This window comes from Solanum verrucosum, unplaced genomic scaffold, assembly GCF_900185275.1.
Source record: "Solanum verrucosum unplaced genomic scaffold, falcon-dt-bn FXZP01000230.1, whole genome shotgun sequence".
Classification (NCBI taxonomy): Eukaryota; Viridiplantae; Streptophyta; class Magnoliopsida; order Solanales; family Solanaceae; genus Solanum; species Solanum verrucosum.
Window position 1 is genome coordinate 1,835,225 of NW_026019954.1, and position 11,156 is coordinate 1,846,380.

General features: G+C 34.7%; 2 protein-coding genes across 2 annotated transcripts; one reads left to right on the plus strand and one right to left on the minus strand.

The window, feature by feature from the left end:
- Nucleotides 1-6,008: 6,008 nt before the first annotated feature.
- On the minus strand, nucleotides 6,009-8,672 carry LOC125814134 (putative pentatricopeptide repeat-containing protein At1g77010, mitochondrial). Its single transcript, XM_049493583.1, is given in 2 exon segments — nucleotides 6,009-8,148; nucleotides 8,150-8,672. Coding segments are annotated over 2 exon segments (2,058 nt in total). The 5' UTR covers nucleotides 8,399-8,672; the 3' UTR covers nucleotides 6,009-6,339.
- Nucleotides 8,673-10,170: 1,498 nt separating this feature from the next.
- Nucleotides 10,171-10,939, plus strand: LOC125814159 (multifunctional methyltransferase subunit TRM112 homolog A-like). The gene is made up of 2 exons (XM_049493615.1): nucleotides 10,171-10,346; nucleotides 10,449-10,939. Exon 2 carries the CDS (start codon nucleotides 10,449-10,451, stop codon nucleotides 10,815-10,817), a length of 369 nt encoding a protein of 122 aa, XP_049349572.1. The 5' UTR covers nucleotides 10,171-10,346; the 3' UTR covers nucleotides 10,818-10,939.
- The last annotated feature ends 217 nt before the right edge of the window (nucleotides 10,940-11,156 follow it).

An 11,156-nucleotide genomic window follows, 5' to 3' on the forward strand; every position in this document is an offset into this window, starting at 1 on the left:
AAATCTTAATAATTTAGGTATGAAACTGTCTCACTCCAATGATAGCTCGTGTTCGCACGCAACAGGCAAAGCTAACAATGCTGTCAGGGCACGCATATTGCCAACACCCATGTGTTTAAGCGCAACAAAGGCAAAATTAAAATTTGAAACTTTACAACAATGATTTCAAATGCTAACAAGTAATAAGTAATAATTGTGTTCTAAACTTAATAATTGTATATATTGAATAAAAATAGACGGACCCATATCGGGCTTCTAGCTCCGCCCCTGCGCGCAGAAAAGGATGCGGCCCCTCCAAGTGCCGCCTACTGGACCAGCTTTTCCTTTGTTCAAGTCCAAGTCATATTTAATGTAAATGTAAAGTAGCTTTACTTCTTGTATTTTTATTATGCGCTTCTAGTTTATTTATGTCAAATTCATGTAACTAGGGTTTATTTTTTAAAAAGTCTGATTAAGGGGTATCAAGTAGTCAAACTTTCAAACAAGAATACTCGATTAATAGTTATTTTCTCTAATGCAAGCAAACTTTCACACATTTTTATTTATGTTCTCTCAATCGTTAATATTGATTTTTTCCTACGTCACAGTCTAATCTAGCGTACAAATAGTCTCTTTTGTTGGAAGATACTAACTGAACACACATATAATACGCCGCGCAACATTAATATTGTTTGGGGGCTTGTATCATAAACCATTGTCATCTCAACTTATCTCTCAACTTTTTTGACTTTTTTTTTCTTAAACTAAAGAAGGAAAAGGATAACAAGAAAAGAATAGAATAAAAAAAAAAAAAACTATACTTTCTATGGTTTGAGGTGTGACAGGGTCATGTTATAATAGTTTAGTTATTATAATTCTGGGCATAGTGTGTACCCCCATTGATACAAAAGTCCAAAATGTAACTGATGGTATCACATGATGAAAAGAGTTGGAACACCAAAAAGTGTTGGGATATTACATGGCCCCCTCCATGTGCATTACCTCCTTCTTCATCACTCATAGCCAGCTATATTATTACTTAACCAAAAAGTAGCATATGGGAAATTAAACAAGAAAAAGTTGCACTTTTTTTAATTGTTTTTACACTAATCTTGATAATCACTTTTAATTTTTATTTTATTTTTAAAAAAAAACACTAGAAACAATTTTACTCTAGTCTAAGCATTGCACTATACAGATTCAGAATTTACAAATTATGAATTCTATAAAAGATAGCTTACTGAGTACGAGATAAATTACTCCCTCATATTCATATTATATAATGTTTTTAACTTGGATATAGAAATTCACTAGAGTAAAGTGTTTTCACTAAATTATTCTTAATTAATTAAATAGTATCTATTTAATATGATTTCTTGATTTTTATGAAATCACACTTGTCTAAATAACGGTAAACTTGAAGAAAAAAAACAATAAATATCATCCTGATTAAAAATTCTCTTATTTTGGACTGAATGTAAAAGCTTAGAACACTAAAAAAAAAAATACCATGTAATATGGACCAGAGGGAGTATATTTATATATATTCAGTAGATTTCTTAACCATTCACACAATGTTTTGCCAAAGCTACTGAATTTTGAAGAATCCGTAGTTAGAACTCTAGCTTCGCCTTTGATTTCCAACAACAATTGAAACTAAATACAATTGGACAATAAAAGAACTTACACTAGTATCATTTATCCCTTATAAAAGAAATGAATTTCAGACTGAATCAACTTATACAAGATTGAAACAGCATGTTATAGTGCTGAACAACGCAGTTGATGATATTATACAACTTCTCAAATAACAAATAATTAAGCCGACTACTTTGGTAGGGAGCGCTCATACCCCCTCCAATTGAATCAGTGTATTTCGAATATCAGATGTCTAACTCGAACAAAATAAGCCGATTACTAGAAGCAGTACTGCAATGTTCAGATATGTTGCAAGACAAACACAACAAACAGCAGAGGAAACAGGTGAAAAAGCAGAAGGTGCAAGAGCAGCAGAATCAGGGCCAATAGGGTACATCACATCATCTGGATTTTTACTCGGATTCGAAGGAATAGTTGGCATTGAAGAAACTGGAGGCACCACACCACCAGAAGAAGGCAAGAGAGGTGCAATATCTGGTGATATCTCTGAGAATGGAGACGCCGCTGGCACCGGAGGATTTGCAAGAAACTCTACTGGTGTTGCTGATATCAACTTCCTCTCCACATTCAGTGACACTGCTAAAGGTGTTGTTGCAATGAATATACACATAATGAGTGTTGCTACAACAAGAAAGCAAAAGGTGCTGGCCATTATCTCAGAAAACTAAAATTCAGTTTAATTCAATTCCTTTTTCTCTTGCTAATGATGAAGAAATCAATAGCACATAGGCTCTTTATCTCTCTTTTTTTGAACAATAATGAGTGAGGAGAGAAAAAGGATGAAAAAGGAGAGACTGATCTAAGATGGGCTATGATTAAAGGTGAGCAAAAGGTTTGACAATTTATATGAATTTAGTGAGTGGTATTGTAAATATGTACAGGTTGGCATGTTAAGAAGTAGACAAAAATTCCCTAGGTGATAATAATTATTTATTATCCTAAGTACTTTATTTTAATTATATCATGCTTTTTTCTAAAGGGTCTTTTATAGGTACTGATCTGGGATCCTCTCAAAGTTGATTTATTGGGCAGTGGGCTCTATATATGATAAGTATTGCTTTTCTATTGCCCTAGTTGCAAATCACTGTTGGAGTTCTACAGTCTCAAGGACATGAACTAGTTCTAAGCATGAATCATTTTGACAAACTGAATTTGTTTCAAATATTTGACGTTTTAAAGAAATAAATTAGAGCATTACTTTTTCTCAAACTCATCCTTACTGCTCCAATTAGTAGAGTGTTCATTAAGGGAGACGTATAAGATAAACACAGATGACAGTATAAGCAAATAATCGTTGAAAATATCTTTCTTAAGAGATGAACATACACAAAAACTTAGAAGACAAAACATGAATCAGAGAAACTATTACATTTAAACTTAACATAAGTGAAGAGAAACCAAAGATTGAATTATTGGTGGGGCAAAGTTGTTGAAAGATCCCCCAAAAGGCAATCAAAATTACCTAGGGAATGATACAAACAAGAAAGTCCAAGCACTCATCTCCACCCTGAAGTTTCATAAGAATTTTAAAGTTAAAAGATACTATCTAGTATAATTTTTTATACAATTACTTAATTATTCCAAAAGAGAACTTGGAGTTTGCCCATTAGAGCCAACTTAGTACAGAAAATGACAAAAATAAGTCATAAAATTAATATGTGCCTTCCAACTTTTCTACCTTTTACGAAGTGGCTCTAGCATCTTTCAGTGTGATTACCTATTAATAATTATTAACCTTAGTTAACTGCATTGGACATTAATAAATTCTTTAAATTGACATCAGAGTTTGATTTTAATATTGCTAGCTCTAAAAGCAAGAACCTAGAGATACTACAAGTCTGGACATCAAAACTTTAAAAAATAAAGTGAATAAACATAAAATAGAATATCATAAACCCCTTATGTTGTCTTTGGGTGTAAGTCTAATAGGTTGGTGCTGGGACATGTGCACAGATAACTGCTATTCAAAACACAGCTAAGAATTTACGAAGTATTTAGTTGCCTCAAAATCAACTTTAAAACTGCAGGACTGAAGTTGAAAATCTCGAATTTGATGTTTGGCTTGCCAATGCACCAAAGCGTAGTTTTAGACACGAGCATAACTTCAGACCTGAATTTGTGAAGTTAGGCCCAAATTCAGTTATTTTACAAATACAAAAGTGTCCCCCTTGAAATTTAGTAAATCAAATTACAAGTTACCCTGATGTGTGACCTCTTAAGTTATGAGACCATACTTTTTTGCCATTAGATGGAAGTTCATACGCTGCAACACATTTTCCTGACTGATGAACTTTGCCACACGCCTGAGGTTCAGGTATTTTACTATCTGCAGGTATAGATTCTACCCTGTCACTGTCAGAATGGCTGTTTACATAATTATTTATGGATTCCGTCTTCACAGGTGGTAAATTTTCAAATCAAGCTATAAATGGAAATGAGCAGTAAGGATTATCATTGTAGTAGCTGAGGAATGCCTCTTGTCTGTCTGACTGTATTGTATATGTGTGTGCGGCATCTTTGTCAGCGTATCTAAGATAAGTATCAGTTATCACATGAACAAACACTACATGTTGATCAAATTAATCGAGCACTATGCCACGCTTGCCTCAACTGCAAAACACCTAAAATAAAATATAATATACTATTCTTATTCAACTGCCTATCATTTAGGAGTAAAAAAAACTAAATTGTAAATTACGTAACTATGGTATATTTACTGAGAATGAGGGGGATGGGCTGTTCGCTCACGTTAATTCAGATAAACTGAATCTTGAGTTTGAATGGTCGAACTAAATAGAAAGCTCAACTTCAAACTAATACAAGCTGACTTGAGATTTATTCACAAACATGTCAGTATTTTACAGCTCTACTATTACCATTTCTCTTTTATCAACCCAAAGTTCAAACAAAAGATCCCAACCCAAAAATGAAAATAAAAGATTCACCTCAGATGCAACCACTTTGAAAGTGTAACATACCTCACAATCCACCAGGGAGCCAGGCCAATATCTTCTCGTTCAGCGCTTCTGCAAATTCATCCCAGGTTCATACAACCTGAAGACAAGCATCTCACTTTTGTTTCGCAACATCAAATAAATTTTATTGGAGGACAGAGGTGAGCATATATTTTGCTTGTTCAACTAGATTAGCCATGGAATATCTGTTTGACTTTTAGCTGCATTTAGCGTCAAATAGCTCATACCTGGGAAAGTTATTACAAAGCTAAAGTAAATATATAGCATCAAGCTTGGTATCCAAAAGTAACAAATTTAACAACAAACAAAAATGATTTCTATTATCCTGTCCTATTTGACTTTCTTAAACAACTGGCAAGTAGAAAGAAAAGACAGAAGTTACATTTCCTACCTGGTCGTTTGCAAGGCCTTTTTATCCTGGTTCAATTCTTAAGGGGAAACCCCCTTCATTCTCCCAGGAAAAAAATATTTCCAGCCAAGTAATAGTTCTCTCTGAGGTCAGCCACGGCACAAATACCTGATTCATTCACGTTTTTAGCCATGACAGAACATGCATCAAAGATCCCTTGAGTGTGAGCATCCTTTGAAGGGCGCAGGAAGAATAATTACTTGAGTTATCGCTACTATAGGAGGTCAGACCAGCCCCTCTCATCCCCATGAACAACATCACTATACCAACCTGCCACAACATCAGTTAAAAAGAAGTGAGAGTTAGCTTGAATAACAAAGTGGAAAACTATAAAGACAGTTTCTGAATAGCTTTGAATTTGTATCGCTCTGGTCGTATAGGCCCATGAATTCTGCTAGACCATAGCCTTCTCTCCTCATTTTCAAAATTTATCTCCAAACATTTTTGCAAATTTCTGTCCTAGACATGTGAAATATCACCTTGGATATCACAGACAGTGTTAAGAATTAAATCCTGACAAATAAAGTTAATGAGTGACAGATAGAAACACCAAGAATTTTCAGAGAAAACACCGTTCAGAACTGCCAAACGATGTGCATGACTGAAGCAGACAGATGCCTAAACTATAGTGTATAGAGCCCCCAGCAAATCCTGGCAAATAAACTATAGTGTATAGCACCTTGGATATCACGACAGTGTTGGGAATTAAATCCTGGCAAATAAAGTTAATGAATGACAGATAGAAACACCAAGAATTTTCAGAGAAAACACTGTTAAGAACTGCCAAACGATGTGCATGACTGAAGCAGATGGATGCCTAAACTATAGTGTATAGAGTCCCCAGCAAATTTCTTTAACTCACGCATCTTTCCCTTAGTGACCAAAACAGCTAAGAACTCTTCATATCTGCATCTACATAATTCCAAGAACCTGAATTGCAGATAGTAGCATGATCACTACTTTATAAAAAGATAGTAACATGATCACCACTTATAGAAAAATACTAATCTGTATAAGCAAATATATCCAACAAACTTGAATGATAAGGCTGTAAGCTGACAGCAGCAAGTCTTTTCTGTCCTAAATCAAGGCATCTGAGAAACAAACTGCTAATTCTCACAAAGCCCTTCAACTGGGATGTGCTCACAAAATAATGCAACAAGATTAGAAGAAAACCATTGTTACAGGAACATGAACGAGCCGGAAAAAAAACAATTAATAGCTTCAAAAGATATTGAAGTGGGTGGCTAAAAAATAAAGTTAACCTCTTCTCGCACTGCTGCAATAATTATCCGGAGACCTGTACTGCACTTTGTCTTACATATCACTCCAGCTTCGACCAGAACTTTTATGGATTTTCTTTTCTATCATCAGCCTCCTGACCAAAGCAGATCTTTCCCAGTCCTCAGAAGTAGCAAATATGTTTGATAACTGCACGAAAGCACCTGAATTCTCAGGATCAAGCTCTATAATGTGTTGGGCCACGAGCTGTCCTAGTATCTTGTTACCATGAGCTACACATCCTCTCAAAATGGATAACCACATGCTTGAATCTGCCTCAAATGGCATCTTTTCGATGAGGTTCACAGCTTCTTCAAGACATCCTGCTCTTGCATAAAGATCTACCATACAGGAGTAATGTTCAATCCCTGGATCAACGTGATAATCGTAATTCATTGAATTAAACCACCTTTTTCCCTCTTCTAGTAAACCACAATGATCACAGGCAGATAAGACACCAATAAATGTGATATTTGTTGGCGAAACACCCGCACTTCTCATTTCGTGGAATAGATTCAAAGCTTCATTTCCGTAACCATTTGTAGCATAACCCATCAACATAGAATTCCACGAAACCTCGTCGGATTTCATCATTTGGTCAAAGAGCTTCCTGGCATCACTAACAAAACCACACTTGCAGTAGAAATCAATTAAGGAGGTAGAAATTATTTTATCACAATCAATGCCGATGATAACAGCTCTTGCAAAAATCTGTTCACCAAGTTCAACTGAAGCAATGCTTGCACAGGCACTGATGACACTTGAAAAGCTAAATTTGTCCATCCTAAAATCCATCCTATTCATCCTGTAGAAAAGATCCAGTGCTTCAACTGGACAACCATTTTGATTAAGACCAATTATCATAGAGTTCCAAGATATTAAGCTCTTGTAGGGCATTGACTCAAATAATTGCCTCGCATCTTCAATTCTGTTGCAGTTGAAATATATGGTAATCATAGAATTTAGCAAGATGGTATCATGTGTTTTGAGTTCATTAAAAACTTTGGAAGCTTCATCAGGACATCCACATTTAGCATATGCGTCAATGAGCGCACTAGCAACGACAAGGTCATCCAACAGTCCAAGCTTAAAACCATAAACATGCACTTGCAAACAATTTTTAAGGGCATGTGCACTAGCACAGGCATTCAATACACTAGCTAATGTAGAGGAATCCCCTATAACTCCTTCTTTGTGCATCTCCTCAAAAAGTAATAATGCTTCTAACACTTCATCGCATGACACATACCCAGAAAACATGGAGTTCCATAGTACAACACAAGGATCAGTTATCAGGTTGAATATCTTTCTAGCATCATCCATTCGACCACATTTTGAATATGCTGAAATTAGTGCTGACAAGGAAAAGTTATCAGGATTCTGCATTCTATTCAAAATATAGCTCGCATTATCCAAATCACCACCCTTTCCATACATGTTAACTAAAGAACTTGCCAACACAGAATCAACTTCAACTTCATCGACTATAATACGAGCATGAATTTGCTTCCCCAAATCAACACTTCTTGTGTCAGCACAAGCTCCTAATGCAGTTGCCAAAACAAATGAATCTATATGTGATGCAGCACCCGTCTCACGAAAATCCCAGTCTATAAACTCCTTAAACAAGCATAAAGCCACTCCAGGGAATCCCATTTTCGCATACCCGTGAATAAGTCCATTCCAAACTACTTCATTCTTCCTTGGCATTTCACACAGAAGTCTTCTAGCAACACCCAACTCCTCCGCTTTAACAAGACCAAGAATGACCACATTCCAAGAAAATTCATTCTTGGAAGGCAATAAACGAAACAAGTCCAAAGAGCTGTTTATCTTTCCCCCATTTCATATACCCTTCAATCATGGTATTCCAAGTGAAGCAGTTTCTCTGAGACATTTCATCGAACAGTAACTCTGCATCAGCCATTTGTCCACACCTCGTGTACATCTGAAGAAGGCGATTGGCTATTGTTAGAGCAGAGTTAAGGATACCCCTTTTGAGGAAAACGAGGTGGAGTTGCTTCCCATGTGGAAGAGATTGGTTGCTGTTAACAGAATTGAGCAGTCGAGCACAAGATTGCAAGTCTAGCTCCATCTACTAGATTATGTGATCATAAGTTTTAAAATGGTTAGACAAACACATAAATTTAGCAAAAATAAATCTTCAGGTGAAAATGATAAGGCAGTTGATCACACTCATACTCTGCTATGAGTTAATTACTCACTTCAACAATGTTTAATCTTCTAGTGGAGACTTGAAGGAAATTTTTCTTTACTAGTGATGGTTACACCAACTTTATTGTTTGGGGTTGAGTATTAGCTAATCAAAGAATTCTCATATTTCACAAGATGAAGTTTGCATAAATAAGGATGTTTGTTGCCTTGCATTAGGGAGGTGTGGTTATATTAGGAAAGAAAAAATTATAAATGAAGATATTCATGAAAATCAAAAAAAAAATTGGCGGAAGACAAGATGCCGGAAGCAAGATTGAGATGATTTGACATGTGAGAAGTTGGTTATATTTGGTATCACAATAGTGTAGAGGTAGATTGAAAAATATTATAGAGAAATGATTAGATAGGATATGACATAGTTTCAGCTTATCTAAAACATGACAATAGATAGGAGGTCGTGAAGGACACATATTAGGAAAGAAGGTTTAAAGGTAGTAGTGTGTTGTCTCACTTGTCTCACTAACCGTCCATATTGCTTATGTAGTTTCTTGCCTATGATTTATGTAACTTTCTATTGTTTCTTGTACTTCAATTAGCGTATTATCTTGTTATAGTTATTGTTCAATATGTTTTGTTATGCTTTCACTATATATAAAAAAAAAATCTCTATAGCGTAAGTATAATTTATTCCTCTCCAAACCCGTTTTGCCGGACAGTATTAGTAGGTTGTTGTTGTTATATATATAGGAAAATTCCGCATATAAGCAAACATATACTAGTTAATTAGTTAATATAACTATAGTTTGCCTTAATTACAATTCACGGCCTACTTTTAGCTATAATTACGTGACTCAACTTTTTAGTTTTGTATAATTCGCACGTTTGTATAATTCGAAATTTGTATTATATAATTTGTATAACTTTTGTATAATTTGGAATTTGTATAATATAATTTGTATAACTGTTTACATTTCTGATGTTTGTAATTGTATAAATTCGTTATTTCGAGTTTATATAAAAATAACTGAATTATACAAATGTACACGCGAATTATACAAACCTGTAAATTATACAAATTCGCAAATTATACAAATGAAACAGTTTAAACTATAGCTACGACCCGTAAATATGCAAACTATAGTTATGGAGTATAATTAATTAGAGCAACTTTCACATATAACAAACATAAAAATCATATTTGTATGTTATAACTATAGTTTGCATATTTTGATTTGTATAATTTGCTAGATACATCCAATTTTATATAAATTGTTCAGTTTTGTATAAATTCATTTATACATTGTATTTTATATAATAAAATTTGTATTTGTATAATTATAAGTGTATAGGACGAAAATATATGTATTTGTATATACAATTTTCTCTCGCTTTATACAAACACAAATACATTTTATACATTTGTATACCGAATGGGTAATTGTATACCCAAAAATGGCTAATTGTATACCAAACCAGATGACAAAAAAATGGGATGTTTACTGCGAATTACAAATAAAATAAACTATGACTATATCATTTAATTTGAATTAAGAGTTTGTTATTTCATACAATTTTCCCTAATTAAGTTCTCCTTATTATATTACGGTTAATTAAACTTTAAATAAGTTTACAAATGGGCTATATTTCAAAACATTGCCATCACAAGTGGCTACATTACTAGGCCCGACCCTAACTCTGGCCCAAACCCTAGACTTCCTCTTTACCCCTGCCACAAAAACGCCTCGTAGAACAACCATTAGAGCAACTCGAGAAGTAAGAGAGACGACTGAAAATACAAGTTCTCCGGCGCCGTCCAAGGCCTATAAATCGGAAGTTCCTCGCATTAGCAAATTCTTTCCAACTTCCAAGTAATTCTAATTTCTTTTGCTTCTGTTGAGTATTTTTCGAATTTAAGTGTTTGAAAGATTTTCTTATTGGGAAGTTTTTGTTTTTCTGAAATTTATTCGCAGATGAGGCTGTTAACTCACAATATGTTATCATCCAACATCAAGGGAGTCGCAAATGGATTTCCGTTGAAGATCGAGGTTGTGAAAGTGGTAGAGAAGGAGGTTGATTTTAATATCGATTTTCTCAAGAACATGTTCCATAAAGTTGAATGGAAGGCACTGGCGGAAGCTTCTACAACCATGGGTTACGCCGAACTGCCTGAAAATGTTGATGCTGCTATGCTCGACTCAGATGATTTCCTTCATAAGTTTCATCATGCCCTTCTTGAGCTTCATCTTGAAGAGGGTGCCTTGGTTTGTCCAGAGACTGGCCGGAAATTTCCTGTCAGTAAAGGCATTCCCAATATGCTTCTTCATGAAGACGAGGTCTGATTAGTTTTTTTCTTTTTCTTTTTTGGGTATTGATGTGTTTTGGTTTGGAAATGGGGATTAGGGTTCTTGATAATAGTGTTTAAGGGGTTTGTTCTGATATACCATTTTGATTGTAATGCTATTATTGGAAGACATTGTCGATACTAAGGAGTAATTACTAGAACTTCTTTGACCACACCACTATATCTGAGATTGTAGTTTTGTATCGAAATTACAACTGTATTCTGTTTTGAAGTGTATAAGTTTGACTTATTGTCGATATGGGTTTGCCTATTCTATTTTGAAGTTTATAAATTTGACTTATTGCGGTTATGGGTTTGTAGACCGACCAAATCAAAG